This window comes from Danio rerio, chromosome 10 (assembly GCF_049306965.1).
Source record: "Danio rerio strain Tuebingen ecotype United States chromosome 10, GRCz12tu, whole genome shotgun sequence".
In the NCBI taxonomy this organism is placed as follows: Eukaryota; Metazoa; Chordata; class Actinopteri; order Cypriniformes; family Danionidae; genus Danio; species Danio rerio.
The window spans coordinates 11,582,789-11,596,746 of NC_133185.1; the positions used below are offsets into that span (position 1 = coordinate 11,582,789).

At 38.0% G+C, this 13,958-nt stretch overlaps 1 protein-coding gene across 5 annotated transcripts in view; it reads right to left on the reverse strand.

Annotated features, from left to right (window-relative positions):
* The window catches only part of exd3 (exonuclease 3'-5' domain containing 3), a 104,777-nt gene that overhangs the window by 60,624 nt on the left and 30,195 nt on the right, over positions 1 to 13,958 (reverse strand). For all 5 annotated transcript variants that reach the window (XR_012386155.1, XR_012386153.1, XR_012386154.1 and 2 more), the window contains exons 5-16: positions 13,111 to 13,164; positions 12,891 to 13,030; positions 12,385 to 12,491; positions 11,985 to 12,058; positions 8,388 to 8,426; positions 8,131 to 8,297; positions 5,968 to 6,118; positions 5,114 to 5,312; positions 2,367 to 2,476; positions 2,077 to 2,254; positions 1,837 to 1,997; positions 1,077 to 1,277 (exon numbers count right to left, since the gene is read on the reverse strand). Coding sequence is in view for 2 of the 5 variants with exons in the window: in XM_003199307.7 (XP_003199355.3) it covers positions 1,077 to 1,277; positions 1,837 to 1,997; positions 2,077 to 2,254; positions 2,367 to 2,476; positions 5,114 to 5,312; positions 5,968 to 6,118; positions 8,131 to 8,297; positions 8,388 to 8,426; positions 11,985 to 12,058; positions 12,385 to 12,491; positions 12,891 to 13,030; positions 13,111 to 13,164 (1,581 nt within the window). In the remaining 3 variants the exon portion in view is untranslated. The remainder of the gene's footprint in view (positions 1 to 1,076; positions 1,278 to 1,836; positions 1,998 to 2,076; positions 2,255 to 2,366; positions 2,477 to 5,113; positions 5,313 to 5,967; positions 6,119 to 8,130; positions 8,298 to 8,387; positions 8,427 to 11,984; positions 12,059 to 12,384; positions 12,492 to 12,890; positions 13,031 to 13,110; positions 13,165 to 13,958) is intronic.

Here is a 13,958-nt window from a genome sequence, read left to right on the forward strand (position 1 = left end):
AATTAAAAAAATTAAGGTAAAGAGACCTATTTTTTCTGCCATAACTAAATTTCTATTTTAAAAAAAAACTAAAAAAGAAAAAAATAATAATACAAACTAAAGAAGACTCATTAATATAAACAAAATAAAACTGTGACTGTGCTGGGATTTTACAAATTTTTTTAAAAGAAATATCAGCATATCTATGTGTTCTTATGTAAGCTAAGGTATTTGAACATTTACAATGTCCCCTGCTGAAAAAATATCTGTAACTGAGAACTGAGATGGCTGTTGAAGAAAGGAAAGCCTTTCCTAAACCAGAGAGCAGTGTGTACAGAGGTGGTCTGCTTCAGGGGACTGACCACTGGCATAAAATACTGATTATAAAATTACTAATTATATAGTAGGATAGAGACAGGAGTTGAACATGATTATGAAGGTGAATAATTAAAATTACTTGTATAATTAATTAGTGTAAGTATCAGCGTGACACACTTAAAAAGTGATAATCTAGAACATTTTTAAATATTCAATAATAATAAGCAAATGATTAAAATATGCATTAACTATTTTGAAAAGGAGAGGGTAAAAATAATATAATACCCGCTTCTGTAACAAAACACCTGAAAAACATCTTCACACTTTCGCTATGAAAACACTGATGCACCATATGATCCCCTGGAGCACTTGTTGGAGCAAGCGTAGCTGCAAATAATCTGCTCTGCGTGGTTTGGCTTATTAATTTTTTATTTTTTTTGTGCGTTGATGTCTTTGACATTAGTTTTTCACTGTGCTAATGGTTTACGTGCATCATATTTGTTGTTCTGTGCAAGTAAATGTCTTTTTGTCGTATTTGCAAACAATTTGTGTTTTGTCTGAATTCACCGGCTCACGGTGAAACGCTACTGCCTAGCCTTAAAAGACATATCTCTTATTTGACATTATTTGGCTTAATAAGAGCATGTAAGTGCTAAACAGAACCGAGCCCTGCAGGACACCACATGCCCTGAAGGTTCACTTACATTTTTGTCTCACTTTTTTTTTTATTTAAATTTACTTAATACAGTCATATTAAATATTAAAAAGAGTTGACTAACCTCTGCTGCTACTTTATGGTCATCTGTGTTTTCCAGCATTTTGACATCCACTCCAAGACAACGCAAAAAACGACCCAGACCCTGCAGCATGTTGTCACATACAACTCGCAGCTCTGGCGGCTTGATGGTGGGCCCTTGATAATCTGAATTCACCTTAAAGTCATTATCCACAGAGTGCGGCTCATTCACCTTCTGCCGACCCTAAAGATAAAACATACTCCATCTTCAAGGTGAAGTTGACATTATTTTGACATTTAGCAGGCGCATCCAGTAGAAAACAATTCACACTGTAGCGGTGAGAGTTGTGCGTGCCTTTCAGTGCAATGTAAACAAAAGATTTTATTATTAAAATCATTATGTATGTATCTGAAAGCATAAATAGCCCTGTGATAAATTATACATAAAGTATTTTCCCAAAACTAAGGAAGGGCATTCGCTGCATAAAACATAATTTTTTATTACGTTTATTCCGCTGTGGCGAACCCTGATGAATCAGGGACTAAGCCGAAGAAAAATTAACGAATGAATACGTAAAATATGTAACAGCTTTAAATGTCAAATTATAAAATGAATAGAAAAAAATATTGCATACATTTTATATATGGTACTCCCTCTATTTTCTGCATTACACAAACTCCACATGCTCTCATCAGCTAGTTTTATATTGAAATTTATGACAGTAACTATGACAACAGAGTAATTTTCTGGTCTACAGGCTCATAAACAGCACAGTCAGAGGCTCACAGACCCATAAACTGACCTCTCTTCTTTTAAACTGCTTTTTGTCTTTGGGCTTTTTCTCCTCTTGGCTCTTGGGCTTCTGGGCTGTGGGAATAGAGCGAAGATCCTCTGGCAATCCAAAAGCTTTGGGATCTCGAGAGAGGATGAGGTAGATGTCTAGCAAACAGTATGCATCTGCAGCTAAGATACACAAAAGAAAGACAATGAGAGAAAGATCAAACATATCTTGCCACCATCTAGAACATGAATTGTGGGTTACCAGCATAGCGGAGTTGGCTGGTCCGCAGCGGCCGGCGCTCCCAGTTAGACAGTTGCTCGGATTTGTTGAGTGGTTTTCCCAACACCTGCTGTACTAGCAGACTTAGGCCCTTCTCAGCAGGTCCCTCACTCACCTCCACAGACCTGCACCCTTTGTTGCCCAACCAGCACCGCTGAAGCTGGAGAGACAAAGGTCAAAAGTAGACAGAATCTACACAAGTTCCAACATCAGGTAATGATCTCTAAATATTTCTGCTTAATCAGAATTTAAATAGATATTAGCAGCAGCACCTCCTGATGAATGAGGAGCAAGTCCAAAACTCCTTCCATTTTCATGGGCTCCTCCCTGAGATCAGGCCACGTGCTGACCAGACTCCGCAAGTCTCCAGACATCCCATAGCCTAAATACACACATACACAATCTAGCAATGCTACCCAAAGTGGAAATTTCTATTTGAACATCTTTTCTGGCAGTTCACCTACAGTTTACCGACGGAAGCCTCATGAAACCCAAAGTATACCTTGTATTTCTGTCAGACTGTATTCACACTTGGTAGCTTTGATATGATAAAAAAACTAATATGTTCCCTGTCAAAAAGGTACACATAACAGCCTAATTTCATATGCTGCCAACACCCCTTATATTAAAGGGTTAGTTCACCCAAAAATGAAATTCTGCTGTTAGTTACTCTTCAAGTTGTTTCAAACCCCAGAGACCTTCGTTCATCTTCAGAACACAAATGAAGATATATTTGATGAAATCTGAGAGCTCGCTTATCCTCCAAAGACAGAAAGTCGAGCAAAGACCAATAGCACCAGGGTTTGGTATCAAAACCCAGTGCCATTATGGCACCAGTACCTATGTAACCGGTGTGCACAGGACCGAATCAGCATATGAATTTTGGTGCATAATTTCAGTGCCACTGGTGCTGCAACAAAGACGTGAGAAGCATCAAGGGGTACATCAACCGCACACATAGGTACACATTGTGTCATACCAAAGACAATAGAATGCTTACAGGGACTTTGGTCACACCATCTCTAAACATTTAGGTGTGAACTGTTATATCGGATTTCATGTGACTTTTACATAATCTTTGAGCAACATGCATCATCATTCTGTGCTACAAACATCCTCCACTCCTCAGCATCATAGTAGAATGGCACACAAGGCGATTACAGTATTACAGAAAGTTGGTTGTTCATGTTGAAAAAGATTTTAAAGGCAAAACTGGTGCTTGTTAAAGGGCCATGAAACCCCCTTGTTTCAGCAGGGTGTTCTTGGAAAAAGTCAGAAAAGTGGGCGTGTCCAGCTCTGTTTAGGGAGGAGTGTCGGAGGAACTAAAGTGGGAGGGTGTGGGAGTGTCTATTTGGGCACGCGCGAGTTTCAGAGTCAAAATAAACACACAGGAGAAAGTGATGGTGTTTAACCTACATGGACATCTGTAGTCGAATTATTTGCCAAATTATTAAATGTTGGACTTTAACAGCAGATTGGCTCTTTCATTCAGGGAATTCATTCATGCCCCTTGCGACAAACGAGATATTTGATTCGAGGATCTGCTCTAAGCATGTATTTTTCATGTAATGTTTGATACCGCACGGCGAATGAGAGAAAAAAAACTCTGCATTTCCCGGAAACTTAGATGCACACGGCAGGTAGCGTCAGAAAGTGTGTTATTCCGGTCACTAAATGCGGTAAAAACCCTACACGAGGTTAAAGTTTGGTTGTGGTGCTAACATGTTTACACTCGGTGCTATAGTTAACTTAGTTCGATACGAACAAACTGAATAAACAAAGAGCACTGGTCGCTCTTGGTTTGAACCAAGCTTTACTCATGCATTAATGCAGCAGGCTGTAAGACGTAATAAGACACACTCTGGCACAAACGTCCAGTCTGCATGCTGGAATACAACGCTATTATGTCATGACCGTGACGCAGCTTCAAAAATTTGTTTCAAACCGGAAGTACGAATTTACTTGAAATAACGCTAAAACAACCAATTTACACTTTTTAGTGAAATATAGGTGTCTTAAAAGTGTTTTTAGTAGTGTGGGACACATATACGAAATGTGTTTTTGGTGTTTCGTGACCCTTTAACTAATCTGGTTAATGATTGAGGCACGGGTTGATCGCAAAGCCAAAGAGCGTTGTGGGAGTTGCGAGTGGGGATCCGTGTGCAAAGGAGGGGGAACTTTCTCTCTGAGAGAAAAAAGGGCAGGTGCTTAAGCACCCAACACCCCTGCACGTGTCTGTTTTTTATAACGAAGTAAAATTTAAAAACTCTGCAAACGGAGATCAACCAACTCCTTCTACACAGTTCAGTCTGCGGCTGCTCATAAACTCTTGATGAGTTTACTACACCAGTGGTCAGAAAGACTCACACCTTGGTTGTCATAAATCATAAATTATCAGTGTTTTCAATCACAAGAGACTTATTTTAGGTCTCAAATTCTGAAATACACATTAGTAGTAGCAGAACAACCCTTTACAGTTCATGAAATACATTTCGGTTGTCTGTGAAAGGGAAAATAATCATATAGGCATGATCCGACAACGTGCTTACTCATGCAGTATACACATTGTGGGCATAGACAAGTCAGTTTAGGACCATGCTGTTTGCACTGCAAATCTAATATTGGCCACATTGATAAGAGCAATGTGAACAGCCATGCAAAAAAAATCTGATCTGGAAAAAAAAAATCAGATTTGAGCACTAAGCCTCGCAGTGTGAACTTAGCCTTAGTTCTGAACAACCTTTTAACAGCACTTTTCATTTTTGAGGGAACTCTAATAATGCAACCCCAAAAATAACAAAACAAATCAATAACAGGACAGGATGTCACATGATGCAACCAAAACATTGTAGCAATGATGATGATGAAGATGAAAAGTCTTTTTTTGTCACATACACTTTTACATGCAGTGAAATAAGACCCCCCTGACCAATGATGCCAATCATACATTTTACGCGTAACTTAGCATTCACACACACACAAAACACTTTATGCCTTCAATTAAGATTATTTCTCCTACCCAGCTTGAGAATTTTCTTGTCGGACAACAGAGCCCTAATGAAGTCCACGGTGGTGCTGTGGTGGCTGATGGCGTGAGCACAAAGGTCCAGCAGAAACACCTGATCCTGTACAGCCAGCTGGATCAGAGCCACGCGCTGAGACGACACTGTGCCAAAACCGGCCCTCCACTCCATGTCCATTCCAACCACACAGCCCGACTGAGAAATAATGACATATTGAGACAAATAGTGGAAACCAGAATGCATCTGTATCTGCTAACATAAAGTCGCATTCAATCTCGTTTGTTTGATCACATGGTTGCACTGCATTTACATATCGAAGACATAGGGATTAAAAACAACATCGGAGAGTATCGAAAATGTTCAATTGACTTTTTGAACAAAAAAACGTATCAATGTGCAATATAGCGGTCTTGGGTGATTTGGGTAGATTTGTATTGTCCAAAGATGTGTGTTGTAATGATTTAGATTTTGACATCAATCTGATTGGTATTTTAACCAGTTATTTTCAGCTTCTCAACATCAACTGCCCAATGGGTTTTGCTTATACCCCCATGATCACTGCTTTGTAGCATATCACGTCACAATTTCAACTACAGAAAAACAAAAATCATTACCAGTGTTGGGAAAATTTATGTTTAAATGTAATATATTACAATCTTGAGTCAGTTTTTTCAAATAACTTTTTAAGAAAAGTAATATGAAAGTACGTGTTCTGTTGTTTTTGCATACTTTCTTTAAAGATTAAAATAGAAACATGATTTTAATACATGAAAAGTAACTTTACCCAACACTGATCATAACATAGCTTATTAAATAAATAATATTAAAGGTACAGTAGTAGTAGTGTTACCTTTAAAACAGCTTCTCTGCACTTGTCAACCTCCTCTAGTGTCTCTACAAAGTGGACGTTCTCTCTGGGCAGAGGCAGCTGGTAGTATTTCTCCTGATCAGACTGTAGAGGCGCCCAGGACTCTGGTGGACCGCTAACAGAACCCAACTCTCTATGATAGAAATACACTTGTCAGAGTGTGTGTGTGTGTGTGTGTGTGTGTGTGTGTGTGTGTGTGTGTGTGTGTGTACAGATTTGGCCGTTCTTGGAAGGCAAACTACTTTCACAAATACTAAAAGGTAAGAAAACAGTTATGTTTAGGGCACAAAAATGAACACTTGTCACACACCAAATAAAAATTTTAATTGTCAGAGTCGCCAAGTATTAGAAACCGTGTTACTCGACAGTTTGATGAAAAATTTTTTTACAATGCATGAAAACTATGCATGGTTTAGTAGGATTGTCAATCTTCAAAGACTAATATAATATATGATTATAATATTACTACTAATATACACTCACCGGACACTTTATAAGGTACACCTCACTAGTACCGGGTTGCTTTTGTGGCATAGATTCAACAAGGTAATAGAAATATTCCTCTGAGATTTTAGTCCATATTGACATGATAACATTATGCAGTTGCAACAGATTTGTCAGTAGCACATCCATGATGCCAATCTCCAGTTCCATCACATCCCAAAGGTGCTCTATTGGATTGAGATCTGGGGACATTGGAGACCATTTGAGTACAGTGAACTGATTGTCATGTTCAAGAAACCAGTCTGAGATGATTCCCACTTTATGATGTGACGCGTTATCCTGCTGGAAGTAGCCATCAGAAGATGGGTACACTGTGGTCATAAAGAGATGGACATGGTCAGCAACAATACTCAGGTAGGCTGCGGCATTGATACGAAGCTCAATTGGTACTAATGGGCCAAAAGTGTGCCAAAAAATATCCCCCAAATTATTATACCACCACCACAAGCCTGAACTATTGATGCAATGCAGGATGGATCCATGCTTTCATGGTGTTGATGCCAAATTCTGACCATACCATCCGAATGTCGCAGCAGAAAACGAGACTCAAACCATGCAACATCTTTCCAATCTTCTATAGTCCAATTTTGGTGAGCCTGTGCAAATTTTAGCCTCAGTTTCTGTTGTCAGGTGACAGGAGTGGCACCCGGTGTGGTCTTCTGCTGCTGTATCCCATGTGCCTCAAGGTTCGACATGTTGTGCGTTCAGAAATGCTCTACTGCATACTTTGGTTGTGAGTGGTTATTTGAGTTACTGATGCCTTTCTATCAGCTTGGACCAGTCTGGCCATTCTCCTCTGACCTTTGGCATCAACAAGGCAACTGGGCATACAGAACTGCCGCTCCCTGGATATCTTCTCTTTTTCGGACCATTCTCTGCAAACCCTAGAGATAGTTGTGTGTGAAAATTCCAGTAGATCAGCAGTTTCTTAAATATGCTCTTTCGGCATCAACAACCATGGCATGTTCAAAGTCGTTTAAATCACCTTTCTTCCCCATTCTGATGCTCTGTTTGAGCTGAAGCATATTGTCTTGATCATGTCTACATGCCTAAATGCTTTAAGTTGCTGCATTGTGATAGACTGAATAGAAATTTGCGCTAATAGGCAGTTGGACAAGTGTACCTAATAATGTGGCCAGTGAGTGTATATCATTTTTACTATTATGATTAAATTATTTATATTTTTTTAAATATGTATGTCAAAAATATATATATTTAATTAAACTGTGATTGTTTAACACAATCAGTGTTAATATATAAATACATACACACAAATACACTTGCATGTGTAAGTGTTTTCAGTGGTTCAGATTAGTTGAATTTACTGTAAATGATCCACACAATCTCTACATGTGATGAATGTTTGAAAGCAGAAAAGAAAATAAAGATGTATGGATAAAAAGTACATTTAAAGCCATTACTGTGTGTGGTATTATTTGAGTGTTAAAGTAGTTATAATACGGTGTCTTTACAAACATAATTTAGTGTGTATAATATTTGTGTGTGTGTGTGTGTGTGTGTGTGTGTGTGTGTGTGTGTGTGTGTGTGTGTGTGTGTGTGTGTGTGTGTGTGTGTGTGTGTGTGTGTGTTTGTGTGTGTGTGTGTGTGTGTGTGTGTGTGTGTGTGTGTTTTAGTACGTACAACTGCTGGGGAGAGAGGCTCTGAATTTTGTCCCAGACTCCAATGGGAAGCCTGTTTCTGGGTAGTTTGTAATGTGCAGACCACTGAGCAGCAGCCTTGAGACTGCAGTGTTTGACCAGCAGCTGAACCAGCTGAACCTGCAGCTCCAAATCACCTTCAATCATGGCCTACAATCAAACACACACACGCACGCACACACACTCATTTAAATCCCCATAATATTGCTTCAGTGGTGAATCAGAGGAGTATTATTGTACCTGCACATGGTCTCTCCAGTTCTCTTCTGACATGCCTTTCTGTCAGACAAAGACAATAAATCAGACGCTTGTAAAAAACTGTCAGACAGTATACAATTTTTGCAATGCATTTCACCGCTATAACAATGTATTTTTGAGGACACAATATATTCAGCAGTAAATATATAGGGCTCTATTTTAACGAACTAAATCTAAAGCACAAAAACAATATGCATGTGTCTGAATCCACTTTTGCTATTTTAAGGATGGAAAAATATGCTCTGAGCCCTGGCGCATGGTCTAACAGGGTTGTGCTTATTCTCTTAAGTTCTGGGTGTGTTTTGAGCATAACTTGCATTAAATCAATGAGTCTCATCTCTCATTCCCTTTAAGAGTCAGGTGCATAGTGCTATGCAGCATTTACTATTTACATGGCGGACTTTGTAAGTGAAAAAACTGAGTGGAAAAACTGAAAGCTCCACTAACGAAAAAACTGTAAAAAACTTTACTCTACTTTACTCCTTTACTTTCGTGAATAAGGAAACACAAGACATCCATAAGCCTACACAATTAATCTTGTTTGTTAAGTTAAAAAAAAAATTGTTTCAAAACAATTTCTGAATTCAGTTCTAATTTCTAGCAAACGAATAAATTAACAATAACATCAAAGTATGGTCAAAAAATTGAGTTATATCCAAACACACATCCTATTCTTACGCCCCAAATGCATACGTCTTCAAAACCCGACAGATGGACAAATATAAACTTGTTTCTATTGCAACAAATATAAATATGCATATAATAAATAATACTGCTAATAGTTAACAACATTATACAAATGCAAATTGTCATTAATAAACTGAAAAAAGTTCAGTATATTGAACTGAAGATGAAGAAGGTATGGACGTAGTGGTTTTTATATTTATGTAGAAAATAATAATTTTTGTAACATTTTAATCCTTTATTTGTTTTCATATATAAAGATATTTGTGTATTGCTGTACACCCTGTGTGTATTAAGAATGTGTGAGCATTTGGAACTGCATAGGAGCATAACTGACGCACTCTGCACTGCACTTTAGAGCAGTCTATTTCAGTTCCTCAAAATACCAATGCACCAACAATGCACCTTAAAACACCTCCTTTATAGACTAGCACATCCATGAGTCAAGTGGTGCAAATAGATTTGCTATTTAAACAATGTGGCGCAAAACATGAAAATTAGGGTTGTGCTGGTCTAAAAATAGCAACAAATTGCACCAAACATGTCTAGTTGTGCCATTTTGTGCCGTGTGTGTATTAGGGCCCATAATAAGGCTAAAATGCATTTTATTCATTTGGATGTCATCTGTTAACAAAAGTAAAAAAGCAAATGAAGTTTTAGCTAGTTATGCACGATACATACGGCGGCCAGTGGTTAGCGCACCGACATATGGTGCAGAAGCACGTCAGGGCGTCGTGAGTTCGAATCCCGGCTCGAGGACATTTCCCTACCCTACTCTCTCTCTCTCCCCCACTTCACTCTGTCTCAATACTGTCCTATCTAATAAAGGCAAAAAGGCCAAAAAAATCTTAAAAAAACAACAACAACAAAAAATCGATCCGATTCAAAACAAAATTAGTCTGATATCATTATGTGGTACTGCTGTGCGACAATAACTCAGTAGGTAACCATTTTCCTTATCATTGTAGATATATTTGATTGAGTGTCATTGTGTATTTTGGTTTAAATCACCTGAGGAAAAATATTACATGTGTAAACAAAATAGCAGAGATGCACATGTGCTAAACAACTTGTTGGGCTGTTTTTAATCTAATATGATTATTTGTTATTATCAACGTGTTGCTTGCCATGTGTTGTTGATTTAGGATTGTATTCAGTTTGATCGGAATATTCATATTGATAATAACGAGCGCACGTGAGGGTTATCACCACACACACACACACACACACACACACACACACACACACACACACACACACACACACACACACACACACACACACACACACATCTGATCTGACAGCCTTCACAGCAGCACGGGAGAGAGGTGCGCCAGTCACTAAATCCAGCATAGGGGTTCTCAACTCACCGCCACAATCTGTCTTTATATTTTGCTCTGTGTTTGTTAAAAAGTCATCTGTGCTCAACGCTCAGGTGGGGTTTCAAAATCTGCCTCTGAGGACAAATCTGCACCTGCAGTTGAGTGAAACTCATAGAGTTTTTTTTTTTTTTTTTACTTTTCTCGGATAGTTTTTCCTGCAATTGACAGCACAGAAGCGTTATCTGATTGACAAGCAGCAGCTACTGTACATGTGTACAAAAGAATCTACAACACCAAACAGGATGAATCTATGCTGCATTTTCAAAAGTAAAATGTACTATCTGTATTTAGCTTTTTGCTTGTACAGTGGCTCTGAACTGTCAAAACACCTCTAAAAATGGCTTTTTTGGACATTACATTTGAACATATGCACATTATTGTAACACGTTTTGTTCAAGAACATTTAAGCTGGTTTTAGTCCTTAGCTCTTTCATTTTATTTAACATATATTTAACTCGCTTGTTGATTTAATCCCATTTTGTTATTTAACCTATTATTTTTATATAACAGTCAAGTTGCATGTTAATTTGCTATGAAGAAAAGGAAATAATTAGTTTTTTGCATGCTGATTTATGTGAAATTGTAAATATTGGTCTGTACAGTCACCTTGCAGTTTTGAAATTATAGCTTTTTTGTTTCGAGTACATTCAGTTCATAAGCGCAGAAAGAAAGAAAAAAAATTGAATAGAAGACAAAAAAAATTAAAAAGTAAGAAAAAAGAAGGAAAGTTAGAAAAAAGAAATGAATAAAAAGTAAAAAGAATGAATAAAAAGAAAAAAGAAAGAAAAAAAAGTTATAAAAAAAAATGAATGGAAAAATAGCTATAAAAAAGATTGCCATCCTTTCTAATGAGAGGGTGCTCGCTGCAGAGCCATTTGAGCAGAGCTGAGCTCCAGCGAGGGGGAGCATGAGCTCTCGTTCTGCCTCCTGTAAGCTGTTTTAATGCGTACACCAACCCCACCCCTAACCCTACCCCCAGTGACATCACTCGTAGAAGAAGTGCAAAAAAGGTGGAGCGCAGCTCGCCCAAATGGCTCTGCAGCGAGCACCACTTGTTTCTAATTGTATTATACTTATTTTTCATTATTTCCCTTGAAAAAATGTTACTTTAATGTTACTATTAAATCAAAATTGTTCTATAAATTCTATATTTATATAGATTATATTTGAAAAAGTTGTTCACAAAATGAACATGACGTGGAGCAACTGACAAGCAGCGACAAAAACCATAAAAAGGAAGTTGCATCATAAAAAGGGCCCTACCTAGATGCGTCAACAAGTTTCTTAAATTATTATTTTTTTTTTTTGTATTTTTATAATTTTATTCTGTAAATTGGGTTGTAATCAGGCTGTAAAAGTGTCACACGCCCAGTGTGCACATTCATTACAGGCACAAGAAAAAACACAACTGAATGCAGCACAAGAACTCAATGTGAACAGAGAGAGCAGATTTCATCATGTTTGTGAGCGCTATGATGTAAAAAGGGCGGTGGAAAAAAGGGAAGTTTCTCACCTCCACAAAGGTTTTGTACATGAGAAACCTCAGCGAGTCTGACTTCCTCTTGTAGACTGAATTCGGGCAGAGACCTGAAACACACCCAACGGCACCACGGTTACACAATCACACACATGTATGATCACACATACACACACAATCACACTCACACACTCACTCACTCACACACTCACTCACTCACTCACTCACTCACTCACTCACTCACTCACTCACTCACTCACTCACTCACTCACTCACTCACTCACTCACTCACTCACTCACTCACTCACTCACTCACTCACTCACTCACTCACTCACACACTCACTCACTCACACACACACTCACACACTCACACACACACTCACACACTCACACACACACACACACACACACACACACACACACATACACACACACCTGGGTCGATGTGGAACTTCTCCATGAGCCTGAAGACGTGTTTGCTGAGCAGTTTGGGCTGAATCTGGTCTGAATGATGTTTGGAGAGAACCAGCTGAGGAAACTGACTGAAACACACAACAGCTCACTATCAGCATCACTGATCCAAACACTCATTGCACATCACTACTAATAGTGATAAATTAGTAGTAGAGGTAAATACAAAGACAATCATTTATTTTATTAATAATTAATGAGGTATATTGGTTAATAAAACTAAGGTAACAATTATTAATTAATTATTATTTTATATTTATTAATGTTATAACAGGGCACACTATAACAATCATCATCACCTTTACACTATTTTGAATTAATAAAAATCAAAAATTAAATTAAATAAAATTAAAATTAAACAGACCACAGTAAAACCATAACTAGTAAGGGAAATCATGTATTGAAAAAAAGATGGATGAATAAATACTGATGGATTTAATAAATACTGCCGAGTGTGTGTGTGTGTTGACCTGATGAGTGTCTGTGTGCTGAAGTCTGGCCGGCACCAGGAGTCCAGGAGGGATACGAGTCTCTGTTGCAGATCTGGATGATGACGAACATAGAGCTCAGCCAGAGACAGCTTGTCCAGCAGGATGAGAGGAACACACATCTGACAAACATAAAACACACATCAACAAAACAGCACACAAACACACAGAAATAAAACAGTCCAGATGAACAGAGACTCACCTTCTCCATATCCAGATCTGACTGGAGCTCCATTTTCACACTGAACACCAGCGCCTGACACAAAACACAACATTTACAGCATTCGCTGGTTTTACCAGGACTGCAATACATAATCTATTGAATACATTTATTAAAACATGCATTTAAAACACACAATACTGTCATTGTTTCATTAAATCAATGATACTGTTTATCAGTGTTGCCAGATTGGGCGTTTTTGAATTTGATTGACAAAATTTGCGCAGTTTTGAAACATAAATTTTACATGCAACTTATTTAACAAAACATAACTGTGCTACAACAAACAAATTTAGTTAGTAACAACCAGTGCATAGCACAAACTTCGTGAGCTCACTTGCAAGAGAAGGTGAAGGAAAGTTATATCAAAATCTAACTCCTCTGACAAATCTGACTCCCTTCGCATGCACGCACATCACACTGCGCCTGCAGTTAAACCGCGGTTAATCGTGACACTTTTATCAATAATTTTTTCCGCAACTGACAGCAAGAATAAACTTGGAAGTGTTGTCTGATCGATAAGCAGCACCTAATTATATCCAAAAGAATTTTAAACGCCAAATGGGGCGAAACCAAACCCCATTTCAAAGGTAAAACATACTCTTATAATACACAACAATAAGTGCAGTGTGTGGGCAAGAGGCGGCAGTGTTTCGATGTGATATGGTTATGTTGTGGTTCTGTGACTGCTGGTTTTGGTTGCTTTATGGTTAAAAATTATGAAAGTTGAAGTAACTAGGTTAATTTTGATTTAAATAAATTAAAACCAAATCAAATATTAACCTCCTAGGGCTTAGTGGCTACATATGTGGACAGCACATTTTAGCTCT